The following is a 25598-nucleotide window of genomic DNA, read 5'->3' on the forward strand; positions in this document are numbered from 1 at the left end:
CTAGAGAAGGTGCATATAAATGATTGTAAAGAATTTTTTTTGGCTTGACCTGCCTTTTAATTGGGTGTTGGTGGAGGAATCTTTGTGGGGCAGAACATTCTTTGGGAGGTGCGTAGCAGTGGCAGCTGGTTTGTAGGGGGTGCTAGGGTGCTGCTCCACCATTCATGGCGGTTACCACATAGAACGGTAGAAATACGAAAATGGAAAAGAATAATAAAATAATAATTGCAGCTATGTCGCTGATGGTGTAGTGGTACACAGCGTGGGAACAGTTCCCACTCAGTGATGGTGTGAATGTGGGTGTGAATGCACAGGTATATACAGATGTGGGCTAGGCACTGATGGTAGATGGATTCAAAAGTTGGACGCTGCAGAAAGATGGAGCCTAAATAGAAACCCAAGTCACTGCACAATGGAATTCAGTGGAAGGATTTTATTGGTACACACATTTCCTCACAGAAAATATGTGACATTTCAGTGCTTGTGTATTTGTCCAGACTGCCAGTTGAAGTTTCAAAGATGCCTCAGTCAATGCAGTCCAAGCATTCTTGTAATGCCAGCTTTGCTTCCTTGGTCCATCTCTTCACCGTCTTGACAACCGGTTTTATACATTTGGGTCTGTGCCTATATGTCGGGATTAAGTGGGTTAAACAGTGATCAGAAAACCCCAATGCTGTGGGGGCAACAGATCTGTATGATTCTTTAAGTGTCGTGCAGCAATGGTCCAGAATGTCGGCTTCTCTGGTGAAACAATCAATATGCTGCTTATACCTGGGAAGTTCATGGTTAAGTTGTGCTCGATTAAAATCGCCCAAAATGATGAGGGGTGACTCTGGATGCTTTAGCTTGAGTTTGTTTACTTGGTCAGGCAACATTTGTGAGCTGTATTCTCGTTAGCTTGTGCTGGGATGTAAACACCCGCGAGTATGAAGCAGGCAAACTCACATGTTGAGTACGATGGCTTACATTTTAGAAACAGTGACGCCAAGTCCGGCCTGCGGTGTACGTTGAGCTTTGTGAAATCAGTGCACCATTCTTGAAGCATATTCCACCACCTTTTGATTTCCCTGACAGTTCAGTGTAACGGTTCACTCGATGGAGACAGAAACCGGGTAGGTGCAGCACGGCATCCCAGTGGCGGTCGCTGAGCCAGGTTTTGGTGAAGCAGAATGCAGCAGAATGTGCAAAGATTTTGTTGGTCCTTGAGAAAGAAGAAGTTCATCCATCTTGTTTGGCAGAAAATATAGATTAGCAAGATGGATCGATGGGAGCGGACTTCCAAATCCACGCTGACGTAGGTTGACGAGCTGTCTTTCCTCTCTTCAGGTGGCGTTTTCATACTCCAATACAGTGTAGCCGCCCCGCCAGCTATTAACTCCGAATAACCTTGTGGGTTTGCGTGTGTTGGTGAAAAAAGTCAGGGCGTGGATTCCCTAATGCTTAGCAAGTCTTCTCTCTAGTAAGTAAGTGGCATACAGTCGCCAAAAATGAACGAAAATGACAAAAACAAAGGCAATACTAGAGAGCGCGTAACCGAGGCAGCCACTCTTGCCGGCACCAAAAAACCAGCGTGTTAAGTGCATGAACTATCGTAGCTCACATGCACAATTTTAAAATGCTTCTTCGGGCACTCCAGATTCCCTTTCTTCACCAGGGTCATCGGTGAATTCCAGATCAGACAAACTTTGAATAAGACAAACTTTGAATAAGAAGAATTAAAGAAAAAGATATATCGCAATAGCTCTGATCGCAGGCTGCAATTGCATACTGTTGACCGCCAATAATTTCTGGTGCGCCACCGTAGGTTAAAGGTGGGGCTATAGAATTTATTTTGTGACTTTCTGTTTTGATGCATGACTGAATGTTCAATTTTCGTAGTTTCATTGAAGTAATCGTTAATTTATGTTTTTTGGAGGTGTTCATGGACGCCTCTCGAGTCAAACGGAAAAAGAGAAGGCCCGGAGACGGACAAAGACGTACCTGTAGCTCTATCTAGTGGATGCATTGTAGATTGTGCCTTACAGTCCGGTCGATGCTTGCAATATATGAAAAAAATTAAAATATAGGCCATTAATTGAAGGTGCGCCTCATAATCCAGTGCGCCTTTTAGTGCAGAAAATACGGTCATGAAAACATTTTCTTGCAGTTTCCTCATTTTAATGTTTCAGATCATCTAACAAATGTAAATATCAGTTTTTAAATGCTGATTTTATTCATTCAGGAAAATGAATATTCCAAGTTACCTACCCTTGTGTGGAGAAGTAATTGCCCCCTAAACCTCATAACTGAGTGGGCCATGAGCCACAGCAATGACTCAAGCGATTTCTTATAGTTGGCAGTCAGTCTTTCACATCTCTTTGGAGATACAGTGGTCCCTCGCTCTAACGCGGTTCACTTTCCGCGGCTTCGCTGTTTCACGGATTTTTTTTAGTGCAGTTTTTTTAATGCTTTTAAACAGTGAATTGAGCTCTGCATCCTGGTTGACTAAGGCACTGGCCGATATGAACAGTCAAACCTCATACTGACTATTAAAAATGTTACTTTACAGTGCAGTATTTCAAAAAACTATTCTAGTTATTTGTTGAAAATGTTTGGTTTTTTTGTGCTTGGGCCTGAAAACAGGTTGTGGTCTTTGGTTTCATTGTATACATACTTCAGTATTGGATAATAACTGTAAAAAATAAAGCTCACTACTTCACGGATTTCACCTATCACTGGTTCTTTTTGGAACGTATCCCCCGCGATAAACGAGGGATTACTGTACTGTATTTTTGTCCCACTCTTTTTGCAGGACTGCTTTAATTTAGAAACAGTGGAGGGTTTTCAAGTATGAGTCTTTTTAAGGTCATGCCACAGCATTTCAATTGGATTTAAGTCCAGACTTTCTCTCGGCCACTCCAAAACCTTCACACCCCTTCGCCCCCATTTTTTTAACTATTCAGAAGTTGGCCTGTAGATGTGTTTTGGATTGCTGTCCTGCTACAGAACCAAATTTCAATTTTCGTAGTTTCATTGAAGTAATCGTTAATTTATGTTTTTTGGAGGTGTTCATGGACGCCTCTCGAGTCAAACGGAAAAAGAGAAGGCCCGGAGACGGACAAAGACGTACCTGTAGCTCTATCTAGTGGATGCATTGTAGATTGTGCCTTACAGTCCGGTCGATGCTTGCAATATATGAAAAAAATTAAAATATAGGCCATTAATTGAAGGTGCGCCTCATAATCCAGTGCGCCTTTTAGTGCAGAAAATACGGTCATGAAAACATTTTCTTGCAGTTTCCTCATTTTAATGTTTCAGATCATCTAACAAATGTAAATATCAGTTTTTAAATGCTGATTTTATTCATTCAGGAAAATGAATATTCCAAGTTACCTACCCTTGTGTGGAGAAGTAATTGCCCCCTAAACCTCATAACTGAGTGGGCCATGAGCCACAGCAATGACTCAAGCGATTTCTTATAGTTGGCAGTCAGTCTTTCACATCTCTTTGGAGATACAGTGGTCCCTCGCTCTAACGCGGTTCACTTTCCGCGGCTTCGCTGTTTCACGGATTTTTTTTAGTGCAGTTTTTTTAATGCTTTTAAACAGTGAATTGAGCTCTGCATCCTGGTTGACTAAGGCACTGGCCGATATGAACAGTCAAACCTCATACTGACTATTAAAAATGTTACTTTACAGTGCAGTATTTCAAAAAACTATTCTAGTTATTTGTTGAAAATGTTTGGTTTTTTTGTGCTTGGGCCTGAAAACAGGTTGTGGTCTTTGGTTTCATTGTATACATACTTCAGTATTGGATAATAACTGTAAAAAATAAAGCTCACTACTTCACGGATTTCACCTATCACTGGTTCTTTTTGGAACGTATCCCCCGCGATAAACGAGGGATTACTGTACTGTATTTTTGTCCCACTCTTTTTGCAGGACTGCTTTAATTTAGAAACAGTGGAGGGTTTTCAAGTATGAGTCTTTTTAAGGTCATGCCACAGCATTTCAATTGGATTTAAGTCCAGACTTTCTCTCGGCCACTCCAAAACCTTCACACCCCTTCGCCCCCATTTTTTTAACTATTCAGAAGTTGGCCTGTAGATGTGTTTTGGATTGCTGTCCTGCTACAGAACCAAAGTATGCTTCAGCTTGAGGTCACGAAATGATAGCCAAACATTATCTTTCAGGATTTTCTCAACTCAACTGTATTTATAGAGTACTTGAAAACAACCATTGCTGTATACAAAGTGCTGTGCATGGATCAAATATCATATATACAACAATAAAACAACAAATTAATAACAAAGACAGTAGAAAGCACCAAAGAGTAAGACTAAGATCAAGTCTGAGTCATGCCGTGTCAAATGCCATAGAATACAAATGAGTTTTGAGACAAGTTATAAAGATGGGCAGCGAAGGGGCTTGCCGAATATTCAGTGGGAGGTCATTCCAGAGAGAGGGACCAGCAACGGAAAAGGCTCGATCCCCTCTGAGCCGCCGCTTAGTTCTTGGTACTTCAATAATGTCTGGGTCCGCAGACCTGAGGCAGGTGTGTTGGGGCGGATGAGCTCAGAGAGGTAAGGTGGAGCGAGGCCACTTAAAGATTTGAAAACAAATAATCGGATCTTAAAACGAACTCTAAAATGTATCGGGAGCCGGTGAAGGGATGCCAGATGTGCTCCCTCTTACGAGTACCAGTCAAGAGGCGAGCAGCAGCATTCTGGGCCAGCTGGAGATACTTAATGGAGGATTGGCTGACTCCAAAGTCAAGTGCATTACAGTAATCCAGCCGGGATGTGACGAAGGCATGAATTACTGTCTCAAACTGCTCATGAGAAAGGAGAAGTTTTACTTTAGCCAGCTGCCTAAGATGAAAGAAGCTGGATATAACAACGGAACCAATTTGCCGTTCAAGTTTAAAATCACTGTCCAGTTTAAGACCCAAGTTTGAGACTGTTTGACTTAAGATAAATTTTCTAGTAAAAAGCTGTATTTATGATTCTATCAAGTAATCATCATTCCCAAACCATCACATTACCACAAACCATCTCTGACCGTTGGTAAGATGTTCTTCTGAAATGCTGTATTACATTTATGAAAGATGTAACGAATGACGCACACGAAAAAAGTGGGGCTTTAGTCTCGTCAGTCCATTTAATATTTTCCCAAAAGTCATTCATTTTTTGCAAAAATATGTATGACAAGCCTTTAGGTTGTTTTTTTTTTTTTTTTTTTTGGTAAACAATGATTTTTGCCTTGGAACACTACCACAGATGAGTTTATTTGTTTTGGAGAAAATAAAACTACTGATAACAATTAGTTTCTGAGAAATTTGTAAAGAAAATAATTGCTCCTGGATTGACCCTTTGGAAATGTGCGTATGTGGTGGAGTTCCTTGCCCCGCAGGTTAATGAAACACCTACATCTGTTGGCAAATCAGATGACAGTGACGTCACAGACCTCGGCCTGTAGTCTCGGGCCACATCGGAAAAACTTCTAGCAACGCTTCCATTGTCACTTCCCAGCCTTTGAAAAAGTGTAATGGAAAAGCAATCACGCAGTCTGGAGCCAAGATGCGAAACGCACACCTCAGAACAATGAGGCAGACATGCTGCACTGCAAAAAATTTTGATTAGAACAAAATATTTAGGTCTAATTTGGAGTTTAAAATACTTTATTAGTTATCAGCCAGCTTTTGTCTGTGTGAAAATATGCGTGTGGGTTGCACATGTTCACGCATCATGCGTGAATGACTTCAAGAAAGCCTGCAGAATTAAGTAAACTCCAAATGACCTGAACAAATTGAGCTCAGCGCTGCATGTGTTCCATAGTTTAAAGTTTTGCTGACCTACATACAATTTTTTTTCAAGTTAATTTCCTGCTATTAGTGAGAAAATACTAGTCTGTTTTTCATTTTCCATATATATTTTTTTATTCCAGCTGTGTGTTAATAATTCATTTTCTGAAGGCTTAATGGTATGAAGACTCACATTGGTCAATAATTAATTAATAATGTAAACAAGTATAGCTGTAGCTGAAGAATGATCACAAATTTAGTCAAATGCTCCCGTTTTGGGTGGATATTTTTGTGATGCATGTGGCAGGAGTCAATAGTAAAGAGTGCCGTGCCTCAAATCCATTCTCACTTCTATCTGCATTATGTGCCAAGGAAGATTCAAAAAAGAACAACAAGAATACTGATCACCCTTGGTGCAAAATTGTAAAAGGAAGTGGCGGTGGCATTTCTTTTTCATATTAGAGGGGGCAATCATGATGTATGGTCTTCTCTGTAATTGAATTTGGGCAGGAAACAGGGTGGTAATCAGAGTACAGTGGGTTGTCTATATTCTACTTTGACGATCATTTTCTTAAATGACTTTGCTCAACGTGTGCGCTTGTGTGACCTATGTTTGTATTTGAAGGGATTCTGTGGCTGCGCAGTATTCTGGAGCTCCTTCATGTCTCACCTTAAGGGATTGCTTACACATGACTGCTTTTTTGAAGGGATTTTTTTTTTAAAAAGGCCCAGTTTGTCTCTGGGTAATGGTGAAACACAGTGCTAGTTATATTTCTCCAGCAAAGTCCGATTGCTCAGCAAATTCTTATTTTACACTTCACATTTACCAAAAGGGTAAAAAGATATGTGGAGAAGTAGTCGGTGATGTGTTTTATGTTGTTATTGTTATTTACAAAAACATCACCTGCGACCGGCCTTTTATACGTTTTCATTCATTTTTGCAGGCACACGTGAAAGTTTCACATAGTTTGCCGATAAATTTGATTTTCTAATTTAGCAACCCAAGGAGTTGAGCCTTGCGCAGCTGCATGTGTCATCAAAATGCAAAGCATGATGGCAGCTTGGAAGCGGAAGGAAAGAAAAAAACTGCGGCAGTGCTTCCCTTACAAGCTAGCTTTACATAGCCCAAAAGTCGCTTTTTCTTCCTGGGCGATCAACAACTTGAGATTCAGACATCTGTTATTTTCAAAATAGTTTGAAATACATCTGAATCAAGAATACAAACAAAAAGAAGAGCTGCATCATTTAACATCTGCTGTATTATTGGTAAATGCCTCAAGCTATCGACAGTTTTATCTTCCATGTGCAGCTTGTGGGGACATTGCTGTGCTTATCGAGGTGCTGCAACAATCATTTTGTCGTTATATCTTAATATCTTCCTTTCTTTCAACGATCGGCACCACCTCCCATTTCTCTTTGCCGGAACCGGAAAATATCTTCCTTTCTTTCAACAATCGGCACCACCTCCCATTTCTCTTTGCCGGAACCGAATAGCTTGCAGATAACGGAAAGACACAACTGAAAGAGAATCGTGTCGAGAGCAAGCGGCACTCAGGCTAAAAAAGTACAAACAGGCTAGAAAATTACAAAGGCTTGCGAACATGGAGGAAATGAGGCCCTGGTAGTTAACAGTGTGGGGAAAAGTGGAGACAAAAAGAGGCCAGAGTTGACATCAGGGCCCTGCTGGCTGCCGGTGTTGTTGCATATTTTCATCATCTTATCATTTTTCAGACAGCTCTCCATCCAACTGCAACGGCGTTATTTTCCACCCAACTCTCATTTTGTGAGGGCGCTGGAGCATAACACCCAAATGATGTGATAGTGTCTGTAGTGGACCAGCGAGGGTCTGAGTCACCAACTTAGAACGCCCACGTGGCTATGATACAGTGCAGCAGAACAGGCAAGAGGGTAGGCAGAGAGGTTTGCATGGTCCCCCACCCCACCCCCCCATGGGTGTTTTGTAACTGTGTGGGTGAGATGCGCTTGTTCATGTCTGCAATGCAGCACTTCTTGTTGTTTATGTAGTGGGTTTCATCACTACCCAAGGCGCTCTCTGCTAGATGAGAGGATTACTGGCATTGTGGGAACGCGGGTAGATGATTTTCTGATTATGCCGCACCCTCTCTGGAGGAGAAACCACACTAAGATGAGTTAACATCTGCTTATTCAATGTGCTGTCCTATTAAAACGGAAACTAGCCATGAGAAAGTGGATTGAGTTGTGGGTGAATCTTTTAATAGTTGGATGTGAGTTTCGAGGAATGCTAGAAATGAGCGGTCCCACATTCCACCCTTATGACCAAACCAAACAAAACAAGCAACTCAAATAATGTATTAATTAACAGAATTGACAAAAGTGATTGTTAGAGTTAAACCCGAACAAGTTTGAACAGAAGAACTCGACTCAGGGAAGGTTGTTGGTGCAGTCTGGTGGGAGTGGATCGCTCAGGGCGAACGGCGGGCAGTTGCTCCGCAATCACACTCAAAGTCCCTCGTGTTCTTCGTCGGTCTTTTATTGTTTACATCTGCAAAATACAAGAAAGACACTGCCCCCAATATTTGCATACCACGCCCCCGGTCCGGCCCCTCGGTCGAAGATGTGATCAACTTTTGTCAAGCTTTGAACCACAGATACAGTACTTTAACATCGTCTCCCACGAATAAACAAGTCGAAGACTTTACAGATGACAAATGGTCTCCTGGGCCGCAACCAGTTCCCAGACAGTCTTTTGATGTTCTAAAACACTTCGTTCCTAAACTGTTTACCGAGTCTAGCCTCCTTCTATCTGTTCGCACTCTTGCGGTAATGTGCTTCAAGAGCCCTCTGCCCGGATGACCCAACACCCTAGTGCAGACATTTGGGGGCGCTGAATACACAACCCGTCTAGATAGGCCCAAATTAAATGGAACTTTAAACATGATATCATTCCGTTCGTAGATTCCTCTAACAGTGATATTGGGACAGTTTTAGCTCTGCGGCACAGTGAGCGACTGGTTAGCACGTCCGCCTCACAACGCAGAGGTGTAGGGTTGGATTCTGGCTCTGACCTTCTTGTGTGGAGCTTGCATGTTCTCCTGCGTGGGTACTTTGGTTTCCTCCCACATTCCAAGAAAATGCGTGGCCGGTTAATGGAACACTCTAAATTGTCTCTAGGTGTGAGTGTGAACGTGAATCGTTCATCTATGTGAGCCATTCGATTGGCCGGCAACCAGTTCAGGTTGTCCCCCCGCCTACTGCCCATAGACAGCTAGGATAGGTTCCATTATGGCCGTGACCCTCGTGAGGATAATCGGATTAGAAAATGGATGGATGGATGGATTCTTTGTGAAAATACAACGGCAGATTAGGATCATTATGCAAGAAAAAGAATAATAAGATGAGATTTAAAACCGTCATGATGAGAATGAAAGTTACCATGACGACATATAAAATCTTCGTTGCAATTTCCTTGGCAGCATTAAAGTCAGCTGCTCACGCTGAGCTCGGTTGTGGTGTCAGACACACACGAAGTTGAAGTCACAAGGCAAAATAACTTACACTCTTATTTCTAGGAAGGCATATTGGGGTCGCCGTGATGAATTTAAATCTTGTCATTATGACTTAAGGGGCCACATCATGCTATTCTCAATCAATTTTTTTTTTTTTGAGCTTTTAGCCATGTTAAAATGCTAATACCTCACCTAGAACACCCTAATGTGGTGCTTTACTCAATTCACCCATCTTGGAACATTCCCGCTCATTTCTGCTCTCTAACCATCAGCCCCCTCCCAATTAAAGAAAACGACTGGGTCCTCACTTCTCCACGTCACAGACTGAGGAGCCACCCTTGCCTTTCTTTCTTTCTTTCTTTCTTTCTTTCTTTCTTTCTTTCTTTCTTTCTTTCTTTCTTTCTTTCATGCACACTGTAACCTGATAAAGGGATAAGCTGTCCACTGTATCAACCACTGTCCCTGAAAAGGTGAATTCACTTGTTGGCTACCATAGCTCACACTCATGACAGCTTTCTCGGAAACGTAATTCTGAAGTGACACCAAGTGGAAGGAAAAGATATCCTGTCACCCAGTCCCAGTTATCTCTTTTATATCTTTTCAAGACATACTGTGAAGAGAAAGGTCAGCCAATTTCAAGAAAAAAAATTAGACAATATTTTGTTGAGCACAGGGGTACCCTGACATGTCTTGAATGCACAGAGAAAGGGTTGGTGGCCAAGAAATCAGACATCAGAGTGGCAGAATAAAGGACAAAAATATCCAAGAAAGCGTCTTTATCTAATGTAATGCAGAACATTACACTTTTTACTGCAATAGCAGCGGAAGATAGCCAGCTTTTCCTTGTAATCTGCCGGATGTTGCTGCGCCACAGTTGTCCTTGCCCAGATGGATACATGGCATCATTTCATCACGTCTGCATGCCGTCCTCAGTTACGTCTGCTTTTCCTCTAAGTAGTGTGTTGACACAGCATCAGTCACTCAAGCGGACCCCTCATCGAAGTCACACATCAACACAAATTTTGGAACTCTGTGCATACACGAGGCGACCTGTCTTATTAGCCGTCCATTTTGGAGAACATATAAGCCTTCTAAGTGCAGCTTTTGGTCATGAAAATACGGTATCTGTTGCCATGCAGCACAGATTGTCATGGTGATTTTCTCCAATTAAAGCACTGCAAGCTTGTTGACGCTGCAAATTCAGAGTCAAAAGCACTCCGTATTCTAATCTTTATTGAAGAGTTGGTCCATGAGTCTTCACTCATGTAGAGAGATACACCTACTGGCCACAACATTATCACCATGTATGCAAGGTGTTAATATTCAATACAATAGTGGTATTGAATATTTTACCATTACAAAAATAATCATGTTCAATTGATTTAAAAGTTAATTGCCGTGGTTGTAGTTTAAATGTACTGCATTATACTGAGTCATCATGAGTTTTACTCTTTTAGTTAACTAAAATATGGCTGGCGTTGGGCCGAAATCTCATATCTCTCATGAAATTTTCACCAATCTGTACTAGTGGTCAGCTACAGATCTATAAACCAATCGGATGTGCTGAAAATGGCTTGCTCTCTTGATGACGCTCGCTTAATGGTTGAGCAAACGTCATATTTTAGAAAAGAGACGAAATGTAGTTACTACACTGCAGTTACAACCCTGGCAGGTTAGTACATGTGTTACACCACGGCAAACTAAGGCCACATAAATAAATAAACTAAATTAATACCTCACTGTGACAGAGCCAATCAAAACTGAGCATCATTATCATTATTAAGCCTGAATATTTCATACTGGTTATCATTTTGTCTGTGTGTCATGACTAGTGTTAAGGAATTTATGCCTTACTGTGAGTTTATTTAGCCCCTCTCTGTTGTTGGTTCTGTTCAAACACGAAAACAAAGAATGTAGAATGCTGTTGGAGGTATTTACTGCTCACTGTGATTACAATCACCTTTAGTGCCCCTCGACCCTCACCACTTTTAGGGCCCCCTCCAGAGGACATGTTTGATATCAAAAGAGTAACTGTTTTCTCAAGCATCTGTGTTCCTGCCATTACGTCAAAGATCAGACCGAAGACAATAATGGGTAGTGGTGGTCTGGTCTCACCTCATCACTCCCAACTTTTTCCAGCTACACCGGGTCAGATGACATGTACATTTCTTTGTTTCCAGGATTTGCATGGAGGCATAACTGCCCGCCTCTCATTATCATACAGTATTGTCCCTATATATTCTCATGACTGCATTTTTCTACGCTTCCTGACGAAATCTGAGACTCTCAGGAGCCCGAATTGATTCGTGTTGCGTTGTGATAAACTGAAGAAAAGACGACGTGGTGTTGGGTCTTCTTCCACCTTATAGAGAAATAAAAGAACCTGTGTCCAAGGAGGGCCAAAAGGAAATTGACAGATCCCCTCCTCTACACTAGGGATGGGGTAAATGTTGCCAACAATGCCATCCAGGAGAATTTCAACACCAGGAATTGATGTTAGTAATGTTTACACCAATAGTAAGAGCTAATGTGACACGCATGCTCTTATGCCTCAGGGCGAGATTGTTTCCAAATTGTAAGCAAGGTTTATTCAGCAAATAATGCCAACAAATCAGGCCACAGCTATGACCACCGCACCACAATGGAGGCTCCGATCAGAAGACGGGCCAAGATGCATTCACCTGCCTCACTAAATAGCCATGCTGCTGGAGCCGAGGATGAGGAGAGAGGATCGTCGGCGCGGAGCGCGGATATGTAGTTGGAACCGAGAGTCTCTGCTTTGATTGAAAAGGATTTACATGATACAAGACAAGTGAACCAATCTGCTTTTTCATCAATGAACGCTACAGCTTCTTGTTTCCTTTCAAACTTAGCCTGTAGCAGACGTGTGCACATTTTGAGCATGATGTCTCTGATCCACTGGTGAAAGGACACTTGGATTCTCCCCTCTTTCATCAAGAACTGCTTCAAACAACAAAGCATATGCAGGAAAAATGGTTAAGATTGCATGACTGTCCGTGTTTTCTGTTATGTGTTGTATTGTATTATTTTGTTATTATATGTTAGCTGTTTTGTAAAGTACTTTGTTACAGCTGCACCTGTTGTCAAAGCATTATATAAATAAAGATGTATTGTATTGTATTGTATTGTATTCTATTGTATCTGGTCAGTGCCTTCTGCCTTGGCAAAGTCATATCTATATGCCCTCTGCAACACCATGCTCATTATCATGAACCCCCTCTTTGAGTCTGGTATGGTTCCCTTGAAGTTTAAAACGACCACAGTCACACCCATCCTCAAGAAGCCTGGTCTTGACCCAGAAACCCCTGTTGGGGGGAAGTGGCTTTCTTTCCTCTGCGTGTTCGTTGAATTTCAGATGGTGAGGATGTTGGTTATCCAAATACAGGCTGGAGACTATGAACAGTACCTTCGAAGGGTTTATTTGCAGAATATTCCGGACACCCGCGGTTTATAGACAATGGCTGCGGATCACGAATGCAAAAAAGCAAGGGATTCATAACATATTTATATCATCAGAAGGGCGGTACCAAAACTTATGGTGTGGCATCAGGACCTTCGTTTCTCTTAAACCGATTCTTAGCTTGTATCAACTGCCACATTCTGATGGTCTGTGCGTCTTTACGAGGTCTCCGGTAAGGAGTGTACCAATATTTAGTGATGATTGCTTCAAGGACGCAAAGGTACGCTGTTGCGGGCATGGGAAGTTATACAGCATGACTAAATATGGGCAGAATACACACTTCACCCCCCAAAACTATAGGACAATTTCCAAACTTTCTTTCCCAGATCCTCAAAAAAGCAGGCTTTAGACACCACCACAGCACAGTGATGGCCCTCATCAAGTCACAAACAACCTACCGGTATGATCTGCCCACGCAGAACACATCAGTATTCCCAGTGACCCCCTCTGATGCTTTAGACTCCATCCGTCTATTTTCAACACTGCTTATCTTGAGCAGGGTCACGGGTGGGTGCTGGAGCCTGACTTCGGGCGAGAAGGCAGACTACACCATGAACTGGTCACCAGTCAGTCTCACGACACATATAGAGACAAACAACCATTCGCACCCAGATACATTCCGTCAATGAGTGGGAACCGATACCACGCTGCACACACACAAGTCAGACATCTTTGATTACAGCTTCACAGGTTCCGTCAACAGAGGTGAAACACAAGACTCTATACTTGGCCCTCTCCTCTTCACTATCTACATACTCCCTCTGACAGATTATCTGCAAACATAGACTGATGTTTCATTTGTCTGCTGACGATACCGGGGTCTACATCAAAAACATGCAACCACTCAGTTCCCTCTCTGGCATCAGCAGTCATCTACCTATTTTTTTAGTTTCATATTTTTTACTTGCCTAATTTCACACATGAAATTGGCCAGGCACTCCAGAGACTGTTTATAACTATGTGTAGAAAAACATTCACAATTTTCCATCATATGTCCCTCTTAAGGATGCTTAATTTCCAATCGTGAGTCAAGTGAGTCAGTACAATTACAATGATTATTTGAAATTTAATGTCCTGATCTTAATTGTTCTTCTCTCTGTTTTTGTCTTGCAGTGGAAGGATGCACAGATTGGTCTGTGGACTATCTGAAATACAAGGTGCTCGTGGGTGAACCTGTTCGGATAAAGTGTGCTTTGTTCTATGGATATATCCGTGCCAACTACACACATGCTCAGAGCTCAGGACTCAGCCTCATGTGGTACAAAAGTGAAGGACATGGTGACTTCGAGGAGCCCATCAGTTTTGATGGCACACGAATGAGCAAAGAGGAGGATGCAATATGGTTTCGACCAGCCGAAGTAGGCGACGTGGGCTACTATTCCTGTGTATTAAGGTACAGTCTATACTCTCACACCAATATACCAGCACCCACGATTCCTGGTATCTAACAAGTGGCACTGTGAAAGTTTTGGACATTAGCATTCAATGCCATGTGCACCTTCATCATGGTAGCAGCCACGAATAGACATTCACTCAGTCCTGATCCAATGCTTTTCTGTTCAGTAACATTGGCAGCATTTTGAGGTCAATGAACACGAACATCAAGTGAACCCTGCATTATTGTGTCGTCATGCATAAAGTTGATTTGGAGACAAATTACTGCTTTGGCACCATTCAGAACCAAACTTCTGTCATCACATTGGAGCTTCAACAAAATTGCTAAATTGAAAAATAGGGGTTTCCCTCATGCATTTGTTTCCATGTTACAATGGAATCTTTATAGTTGTTTTACTTTGTTTGGCCTGAATGGAAATTTATGACCAAATGCTAAAACATAGCCACTGAAGGTCGGTGTTATAATTAGTGACTTAAATTCTAGAGCAGGGGTCGGGAACCATTTTGACTAAGAGAGCCATGAAAGCAAAATATTTGGAAATGTATTTCAGTGAGAGCCATACAGTATATATAACAAGTGGCACTGTGAAAAGTTTTGGACATATATATATATACATGTTTGTTTCAGTCAGGTTTTGGTCATTGTTATGTTTTATCTTAAGTCATGTGTTTTGTTTGATACTTTGGACTTTGTTTGTTTTGGATTTAGTTTTCCGAGTTTTAATCCAATCTTTCAAGTACACCCTGCTCCTCCCTCCTGCCTGCTTTTTGGGGTCCACCACCACCACGCAAACATGACATATATAAAGTGAATTCAACAAAATGTCAGTATAATAAGCCTCCGAATGTATACTTTTAAATAATGTTATAATACTCACCATTAATGTGAATGGTTTTCCGTTCCTCACGATTGCTAAAGATCCAGCAAAACTACCGGAATTATAGTCAGCTTGCTGGGTTTATATGCGGAGTTGCTGCTGGCTAGCTTGCATCCTGCTCAGTAGCTTGAACGCTTCCTTTCTACTGTCTCCTGCACTGTATTTTGATGCGAACGGAACATGGTGCGTGTCAAAGTGCCGCTTTACATTCGACCGTTTCATCTATGGTATTTTGTCTTTGCAAATTAGACACACCGCAGAACCTGTTCTCTCCACAAAGGCGAATCCTTCGGTCCATTCGTCCTCAAGTGTACCATAGTCGTCATCTTTTCTTTCTTTTAGCCATTTTATTCGTCGAAGCTTTGAGCTAATGACCGAGCGGGCTGATTCAAAAAAAGGTGTTTACCTGTTTCCCCAGCAACAGCCTACGTAGACCACTATCATCCAATTAAAATAGCTCCTGCCGCCAACTGCAGCAACAGAACGTGAGCAGTGAAATATTGATGGATGGATTAAACAAGCAAGAATAGTTTGTTTTATCTGCGAGCCAGATGCAATCATCAATAGAGCCACATCTGGTTCGGGAGCCATCGGTTCCCGACCCCTGTTTTAGAAGGTACTTTATCTTGAGTATATGATTGCAACACAAGGGGGGCAGGGGGGGCAATTCCAGTCCTGGATGGCCACTATCCTGCATGTTTTCCATCTCTCCCTGTTGCAACCCACCTGATTCAAATGAACAGGTTCAATGTCAGGCTTCTGCAGAGCTTGCTGATGATCTGATCATTTGAATCAGGTGTGTTGCAACAGGGAGAGATGGAAAACATGCGGGATAGCAGCCCTCCAGGACTGGAATTGCCCACCCCTGCAATGAGGCATGATGCAATCAATGGTACATCTGCACAAAGAGGAATCTTAGAACATATTTTTTGTTTTGCAGTTTGCACAGTGTTTCAGTTCCCTTATATCCTCACAATGGCCCACAACACACAACTGGTGTATTGCAATTTCAGATTATAAAAGAAAATCGTACTTATATAATTCGAAGGGGCATCTTTACTACGTTAGCTCACTTAAAGCCGCAACCCGCCTATAAGATCTCATAGACTGCTTTGATTTTTTTTCCCCCTGAAATTGACATTTCCCTTTTGTGTGTCTCCATGAACAGAGTGATATGGGATGACACAAACATATTGTGATGTATTCAACTCGCAGACATAGACTTGATGAGCTCACTTCCGTATAGTCTTATGACATGAGAAATATGTATGATTCCCCAAAGAGCTCCATTGAGCTCAATACTGATAAACAACCCAAAGATTGTTAAATACACTTTACATTAAATTGTTTGCTGTGCGTTTTCACATTGGATGTTGCATATCTTGTTGCATTACTGCCATTCTCTCATTCTTACTCACTGTCTTGAAAACAAATACATGGATGTTGTGGATTGTCTTTTTTGTCGGCATGACATCGATTCGTCCGACTTCCAAACAAGGTGTGCATGAACCCCATCTTGTCGCTTCTTGTGTTTGCTCAGATGCATTTCAACGAGGACATTGTCATGCCCTATGATGTACACACACAACATGTCAGTTCTGAGCTCCCACAAGACCAGCTGCAACTGACAAGGACTTAGTGAGCCTCCAACACACAGCATTTACTTACACATATACACGTGCACACTTGAAATTCTGAGCATGCGTGCCTCTCTCTTTGGCTCTCTTGCGCCCACTCCCTCCCACATACACACATACTTGCACACATGCGGTTAATGCACGCACGCGCACACACACACACACACACACACACACACACACACACACACACACACACACATACGTGCAGATCTGTTGCCACGTTATAAGGGAGCGGTCACGTCATGTATAGTAAAGGAACGCAGAGCAGATGAGCGGCGCTGTGTGTCAAATCGAGGTCAGCACTCAGCTGTTTCAGATGTTATACCCCGAGGAATATTGTCATATGCGAAGCAAAACCATCTGCAATGGCAAAATCTGTCACTTAATGCAGAGTGGCAGAGTACACACATATGCATAGACATACACAGACACACGCACACACATGCTATTCAGATTGTAACTATGCTACGAGAGTGGCCATTATCTTTTTAGTTTCATAAAGCTTCTAGTTTTGCTTTGCATGAGGATGCTCATTCCAGGATTCAACATTAATCATTGTGAAAACATAAGATTCATACAAAATTCCACACCACACCACCAGTTTGTTTAGCTTTCGTGCAGTTTGCAGTGCGAAATATTATTTTTATAATGAGATTACTTTTGACAATGTGGTGACATAAAGTAGACTGTGTTCAGTGTTAAAGACAGGTGCATCTTCATTTTCGGGCCGTGACAAGTCTAGTTTGGAATGTCTGTGAATTTGGGAGACCGCACCACACCTCACTAGGCGTATTCTATCACATGCCTCCAGAGCATCTGGCAATTTGGTAACCAAAAGTACATTAGATTTTAGACTAGCTAAAAGCAGGTCTAAGTTATGGTGCAGATGGTGTAATGCAATTTTTGTGAGGTGCAGGCAGACAGATTCCGACCTCCAGGGACGTGTGTGGTGGATAATATTGTATTTCATTCATGAATATGAGAAGTGTGAGACAATCCCTCTGAATCATTGTCGATTTTCAATCAATTTATTGAACAAATTCTTTTAATAGGACCCCACTGTCCGCATGCCACAACTATGGGTGGTAGTGTTTTTGTGGCGTCAGGAGGCGGGGTGTCACACGCAGATGCACGATCAGGGGTGGAAAGCGGTCTCCAAGTGCCCATCTGCAGCGGCCAACTTTGCTTTTAAATGTACTTTGCACGTGCCGATCTCCTGCATCTCGGAGTTCATGCCCTGTAGACCCCAACCTTTTTGGCATCATGGTGTGATTTGGACAAGAACATGCTTTTCACGGACCAGCAACCATTCACTAAATGGGGTTTAGTTAGGTGGGGTCTACAGAGTAATTCAACATTGTATTAATATAGGAAGGACTTTTTTTTTTTTAGCAAAATGAAAAATATGTTTTATTCATTTCAATAATGTATTTAATAGTACAACAATTGTGGAACAATATAAAATAACACACTGTCTTGAAATCTGAACATAATTTTTCAGTCTCACTCCATGAGACGTGACCTTATCGTGGTAGAAGGGTTTGCATCTCCCTTTGATCTTAAGAGCTACATTTTTGGGGGCTTTATGAGGGACCAGACAAAGCAAGGCTCACAAACCCCTTATGAGGAACAACAACATTGGACGGCATTTCCCCTTGCCCGTACGCGGGTCACCGGGGCCCACCTCTGAAGCCAGCCCTGGAGATGGGGCTCAGTGGCAAGCGCCTGATGGCTTGGCCTGCACCCATGGGACCCGACCGGGCTCAGCCCGAAAAGCCAATGTGGGTCTCTCTTCCCATGGGCTTCACCAGCTGTGGTTGGGGCCAAAGGAGTCAGGTGCCCTGTGACCTTCGTGGCGGCAAAAGGTAGGGATTTTGGCGATCCGATCCCCGGCTACAGAAACGAGCTCTAGGGACATGGAATGTTACTTCTTTGGCAGGGAAGGAGCCTGAGCTGGTGTGTGAGGCCTCGAAGTACTGACTAGATATAGCCGGGCCCGCCTCCACACACAGCTTGGTATCTGGTCCCAGTCCTCTCAAGAGGGGTTGAACAGTCTTCCATTCTGGAGTTGCTCAAGGTGAGAAGCACCGAGCAGGTGTGGGCAGATAGATTGCCACCCAGCTTGGTGCCTGTATGTTGGGGTTCACCCTGGCAGATGAGGGGGTAGCCTCCCTCCTCCTTCGGATGGAGGGACTAGATCTGACTGATTTTTGTTCCTATGCATCAAACAGCAAGAGTACCCACCATTTATGGAGTCCTTGGAGGGCGTGCTGGAGAGCGTTCCCTCTCAGTACTCCATCGTTCTGCTGGGGGACTTCAATGCTCATGTGGGCAATGACAGTGAGACCTGGAAGGGCATGATTGGGAGAAACAGCGTCACCCCAATCTGAATAGAAGTGGTGTTCTGTTTCTGGACTTCTATGCTCATCACTGATTGTCGATTAAAGAACACCATATTCAAATAAAATGGTGTCCTTGGCACCAGAACACCCGAGGCCGCAGTTCGATGATCATCTTTGTCGTCGTGTCATCAGATTTGCGGGCACATGTTTTGGACACTCGGGTAAAGAGAAAGGCAGAGCTGTCAACTGATCACCACCTTCTGGTGTGTTGGCTCTGATGCTGGGGTAAGATACCTGGCAGAATCAAACGTATTTTGAGAGTTTGCTGGGAACATCTTGCGGAATCCCCTCTCAGAAAGAGTTTCAACTCGCACCTTTGGCAGAAATTTACCCATATATCGGAGGAGGCAGGGGACATTGAGTTTGAGTGGACCATGTCTCATGCCTCCATTGTTGAGGCGGCTGATCACAGCTGTGGCCCTAAAGTGTTCAGTGCCTGTTGTGGTGGCAATCCCCAAACCTACTGGTGGACACTGGCTGTAAGAGATGCCATCAAGCTGAAGAAAGAATCCTGTCGGGCCTTTTTGGCCTGCGGGACTCCAGAGGAAGCGGATAGCTACCGGCCGGCCAGGCGAAATGCAGCTTCGGCAGTCGCTGAGGCAAAAACTGTGGGAGGAATTTGGCAAGGCGGAGTGCCCTTTCCAGGTTGGAGATGAGCTCTTGCCTCAAGTGGAGAAATTCCAGTATTCTGAGGTCTTGTTCATGAGTTAGGGCAGGATGGAGTGTGAGATCAATTGGCAGATCGGTGCACCATCATCACTAAACCACGATGATTCTTAGTCTGGTGTTTCTTATTGTTTTAGAGGGGGCTGGATCTAAACGACTGAGTGTTCCAGAAAGGCCCATTCTGACTGGCTTTATTACCTGCTCCCCCTGCCTGTGAATATTAATCCTGCCCACATGCGTGAATTTCAGTGTGCACTTGCGAGCACGGGGAGATATGATCGTGACCTCGGTGAACACATGCACTTTCACTTCTTCATAATATTCTTGAATCTCTGTTCTCTGCTGGAGACAGTGCAGTCCTTGTGAGACAGGCAGGGAAGCACAGCGACAACAGGCCAGCATAAGTGGACAGTCAAAGGTTAAACATTATCTACCTGCAAGGAGGCAGCCCGCTCTCCGCTCATCTCATTTTGTAGAAACAGTTTTGTGTGCTGGTTTGTACATCAAGGATCTCAGCTATGCTTTTGTTGATTTAAATTAATGTGCAGCTGATGGGCGGTCATGAATTGGCGCTATCTTCCGAAAAGTAAGCTTCTTTGTTTGAGTTGTTAGAGTGAATGAAGCCGTTGTGTATGGTAAGTCATAAAACAATGCAATACAACAAACCTGTTGAATAATTTGAACAAGTAGCACCCATGTGATGAAGTGGAAAGCATGACAATGCAAGAGTTTGCACAGCCTGCCCACATAAACAGTAGTTTTGTCATGATTCGGTTTGGGACCAACAGGTGGCACTGTAGGGCTTTCCCTGCAGCTGCACACCTGTTGGTCATTCGGTAATTAGTGCTTTAAAAGGACTCCCAGCCCGACCACTCATTGTCGGTTCATTGTTGCTCTTTGCTACTGTCATATTTGTTTGTTGCCGTTTCTCTGCTGCTGTCACGTATGAGTTAAAAATGAGCTGAGGGTGTTGTGAAAAAGAAAACTCGTTCTCTGAAGGTTTTGGCTTGGAAATGACTTACTGTAACACTGTTATGACATGTGAGAGAAGCTGCTGTGTTTGTCACACATGACTTGAGGGAAGGTTTTTAGATATATTTTATTACATGGTGTTTGTACAGTATAGCTGGGAGGAAATGATGCATATGCATGTGTCAGACATTGTGTGATTTGAGGACATATGTGGGAGGAAATTGCCCGCTTTCACTGAGAGTTTAATAGTGTTTCTGTTTGTATTCAGGCTTGCAGAGGTGTCAAGCAATGCATTAAAAATACTTGGCTTCCTTACATTAAGTAGATATTTTGGGTATGTATACTTTAGAGATGTAGTTATTTTTTTATTTTGTTTTGTTCATTACACTTTATCAATGTTCAAAAAATAAATCGCGCAAGGATAGATCGAGTGATTGATTGTGGTTGTATGAGAAGTATAAACATATGAAGCCTTCTGAACCCTTGAAGCTTTTCATCCAACTGGTTCACAAAAAGGTTCAGCTCATGGGGCTTCATGTGCATGCAAACCTCCCTTGGTGGCCAAAGCCTTGGTTGTCATTTGAACTTTATGTGTTTGTGTGTTTTTTTGTGTTTTTGTCCCACACTGGGGAAATTTGCAGTCTACAGACTGGAATCAAAACACCAAAGTTATGTCTTATGAACAGGGGTTCATTTATGTAATCTGTTTATGATTAATGCTATGGCTCCGGCCTTCCTTTGTGGAGTTTGCATGTTCTCCCCGTGGGACAGCTGGGATAGGCTCCATTACCCCCCGCGACCCTTGTAAGTATAAAGAGGATCAGAAGATGGATGGATGGATAACTATGGCACACAATGATCAAATGTCATGCTATGTTTATGTTAAAGATAGGTGTTTAAAAAAACGATGGTGACATTGACATAGTGTTTAAAAACAAAATAAATCTTCTTTCATGTATTGGCTTGGCTATATGCACTTTTTCCTTATTTAAAGTGGATTGTCAGTTATTTTGTTTTCATGTACCGGTAATTTTGACTTATTCCTCTACTCATACGAAACCATTTTGCCAATGTCATGTGGCCAACAAATGCAAGACAGAGCCTAGGAATTTGGACACAGTAATGGACTCTATGCACGCATTTAAGGTGTGGAGGCGTGCTAACTTGTCACTAGTCTAACGCATAGCGATAACATCAACCGCTTTAATAGACCCTCACTGTCTACTTAAATGACGTCAGGTTACCGTAGATGATTACCTTATTCAGTGCTCCAGGTTTCCAACTGCCCGCATAGCAATCCAAGCACCATATCTCATTTAATGACCCAATTGCTGCATCACAGAACATGCAGGTTCTTGTGATTTGACACGCTCAACCCAACTTTGTCCAGAGGGCACTAAAACAACCACAAATAGAATAGAAAGTCTTTATTGTCTATGGCACAGATGCAACAACATTCAGCTTATGCAAACATAAAAGACAACCAATAATAAAATAACAGTAACTCTTCAGGGGCCTGTAAGTATTTGGCTCACAGGCCGTAAAATGCCCGGGTCTAGTCTAGAATGCACAGAAAAGGCTCGGCATCTACGTCCTTGCATATTTTCAAGGATCAAAATGTAAAATAGTGGCATTGTAAAACACAGAGTTGGCCATTCTGTCCCTGGGACTGATGGACAGACCGTTCCGTCCCAGGGACGGGTGGCCATTTTGGGGACGGAGGGCGAGAGCTTATTTAAAGAGGATGGATTCTCGTCCGTACCTTAAATCGTCCCTAATGAAAAGAAGGTGCCGCTCCCTAATTGTGTCTGTGTTTTAGTCATTTTCGTTTGTTTTTGCCAACCCTATGCCGCTTACTCAAGAGAAGACTTGCTAAGCATTAGGGGACTACGCTCGGACGTGTTAACCAACACACGCAAACCCAAAAGTTTTTTATTACCGCAATGATCATTGTAGCTCCATTCTATACATATTAAAACAATTGTCATCGATCAAACAACACCAGACACTTTAAAACACTCAAGGATTTTCTGCATAATTGCACACCTAAAGGTTTACTACAATTAGTGCTTCTGGTCACTGAAAAAAAAATGCAACGATTCTCTGCACCAACTGCGCAACCGTCATAGTATTGTATTCTACCATTGATCACTTTCACTGTGCTCGATACTCTGCACATTGTCACATAGCTGTCATTGGCTGGTACTACTGCACAATGGTACGCTTACATTATGGAAAGTATTTCGATACTTGTATGTCATGTCCTTGTTTATCGTAGTTTCTTGTTATTGCAATATTAGGGTAGCCTGTACTACCGGAGACAAATTCCTTGTGTGTTCTACAATAAAGATGATTCTGATTGAGATTCTAACAGGGTCAAGTACCTACAGACACACATTTCACTAACGACTGACAGAAACATGCCTAGCCTGACTTGCATGGGTCATCCGCCAATACATGATGAGGGCGGAGGGACGATCACGGAAGGGTGCCCAGGTCACGGATGGAGGACGGACCAGCAAAATAGGATAAAGTGCCCATCTCTGGTAAAACATGAATGCATAGAAAATACTATAAATATAAGGGCAATAAAATAGCATCACACATAAATTCATCTATTGTTACAAGCTACGCCAATATTCAAAATGCAAGATAATCTGTCAAAATCACCTTTTGTTACAGTGTCAGGCTTCAACTTTCAATAAACTGGCGATGCAATGACATGCCTGTGTGACCATGACCTGGTGGCTGTAGACTGTCCTTGTCTCTGCCCACATTGCCTTGCCTCGCTCGCTCGAGGATGGGACCTGTCTAGGCAGCTGGTTGGGTTGCTGGGATCTGTCGGGGACTGATTTGTGCCTCTTGACAAAAGAGCAATATCAGCAATACCTCCCTTCCTTTTCATGGTTATCTGGGCCTATACAAAATAAAAAGTCTGGTTTGACCTAAATGTTCTTTTAGGCCGAACCGTAAAGTTTGTCCCCATTCTTGTGTTTTAACTTATTTTAAAGTCACTTACCAACCTAGCTACTGTAACATAAAACTAGATTATGTCGGTTAATGAGGGCTAAGTAACTCGGCTAACCTTCTAATTTAGACATGAAAACAACAAACAAGCTTTATTGATACTGAGAAAATCTCTGGGAATGTATTACAGTTTCATCCAACATTGCAGTCCAACATTAAATTCTTAGCAAGCTGGGTTAATTATCCACTTACTGAAAACTAACAATTGCACGGGGATCCCCACATTATCCTAATGGAGTGAGATCCAAGCTAATGTTAGGATACCGCTTCAGAACGTTAGCTGGCATACACAGGTCAACTACTGGTGACGAAATCTCTTTTCGTCTAAATGTTCAGTCATATTGCCAGTAGTTAATTGAATGACTAATTTGAAAAGACATCCTTCCATTTACCTGAGAATGAAGTCTTTACTGAATGTATGTTCTTCTCTGGATACGTGCCACTCACTCGAAAGACGCCTTCTCGCATTTTCAATAATCACGCATATTTCAAGGAGACAGAGGGACCTGTCAATCACTTGATGTGGTAGCACTATTTTACTCGGCATGACCCACCCTAGTGTGCCTCTGATTGGCTCATCGGTACTCATGCCTGAAGTTAACCAATCTAATCAGCGAAGGAAGCGAGTAACAGCTAATTAGAGGCAGAGGTGGGTCATGGCTTCACAATCACTGGGGAAAAAATGGATGGTACTACTGCACAATGGTACGCTTACATTATGGAAAGTATTTCGATACTTGTATGTCATGTCCTTGTTTATCGTAGTTTCTTGTTATTGCAATATTAGGGTAGCCTGTACTACCGGAGACAAATTCCTTGTGTGTTCTACAATAAAGATGATTCTGATTGAGATTCTAACAGGGTCAAGTACCTACAGACACACATTTCACTAACGACTGACAGAAACATGCCTAGCCTGACTTGCATGTGTCATCCGCCAATACATGATGAGGGCGGAGGGACGATCACGGAAGGGTGCCCAGGTCACGGATGGAGGACGGACCAGCAAAATAGGATAAAGTGCCCATCTCTGGTAAAACATGAATGCATAGAAAATACTATAAATATAAGGGCAATAAAATAGCATCACACATAAATTCATCTATTGTTACAAGCTACGCCAATATTCAAAATGCGAGATAATCTGTCAAAATCACCTTTTGTTACAGTGTCAGGCTTCAACTTTCAATAAACTGGCGATGCAATGACATGCCTGTGTGACCATGACCTGGTGGCTGTAGACTGTCCTTGTCTCTGCCCACATTGCCTTGCCTCGCTCGCTCGAGGATGGGACCTGTCTAGGCAGCTGGTTGGGTTGCTGGGATCTGTCGGGGACTGATTTGTGCCTCTTGACAAAAGAGCAATATCAGCAATACCTCCCTTCCTTTTCATGGTTATCTGGGCCTATACAAAATAAAAAGTCTGGTTTGACCTAAATGTTCTTTTAGGCCGAACCGTAAAGTTTGTCCCCATTCTTGTGTTTTAACTTATTTTAAAGTCAATTACCAACCTAGCTACTGTAACATAAAACTAGATTATGTCGGTTAATGAGGGCTAAGTAACTCGACTAACCTTCTAATTTAGACATGAAAACAACAAACAAGCTTTATTGATACTGAGAAAATCTCTGGGAATGTATTACAGTTTCATCCAACATTGCAGTCCAACATTAAATTCTTAGCAAGCTGGGTTAATTATCCACTTACTGAAAACTAACAATTGCACGGGGATCCCCACATTATCCTAATGGAGCGAGATCCAAGCTAATGTTAGGATACCGCTTCAGAACGTTAGCTGGCATACACAGGTCAACTACTGGTGACGAAATCTCTTTTCGTCTAAATGTTCAGTCATATTGCCAGTAGTTA

General features: G+C 42.6%; 1 protein-coding gene and 1 long non-coding RNA gene across 3 annotated transcripts in view; one reads left to right on the plus strand and one right to left on the minus strand.

Moving 5' to 3' along the window:
* The window catches only part of LOC109520915 (interleukin-1 receptor accessory protein-like 1), a 222431-nt gene that overhangs the window by 86897 nt on the left and 109936 nt on the right, over positions 1-25598 (plus strand). For both annotated transcript variants that reach the window (XM_019878514.1, XM_019878515.1), the window contains exon 3: positions 13864-14143. In XM_019878514.1, coding sequence (XP_019734073.1) covers positions 13864-14143 — 280 coding nt within the window. The remainder of the gene's footprint in view (positions 1-13863; positions 14144-25598) is intronic.
* LOC109520916 (uncharacterized) lies at positions 1610-22901 on the minus strand. Its single transcript, XR_002169261.1, has 3 exons — positions 22801-22901; positions 12088-12091; positions 1610-1621 (listed from the first exon to the last, which is right to left on the minus strand). It is a non-coding gene; the product is annotated as an uncharacterized LOC109520916 (long non-coding RNA).

This window comes from Hippocampus comes, unplaced genomic scaffold (genome assembly GCF_001891065.2).
Source record: "Hippocampus comes isolate QL1 unplaced genomic scaffold, H_comes_QL1_v1.1 scaffold345, whole genome shotgun sequence".
NCBI classification, from domain to species: domain Eukaryota; kingdom Metazoa; phylum Chordata; class Actinopteri; order Syngnathiformes; family Syngnathidae; genus Hippocampus; species Hippocampus comes.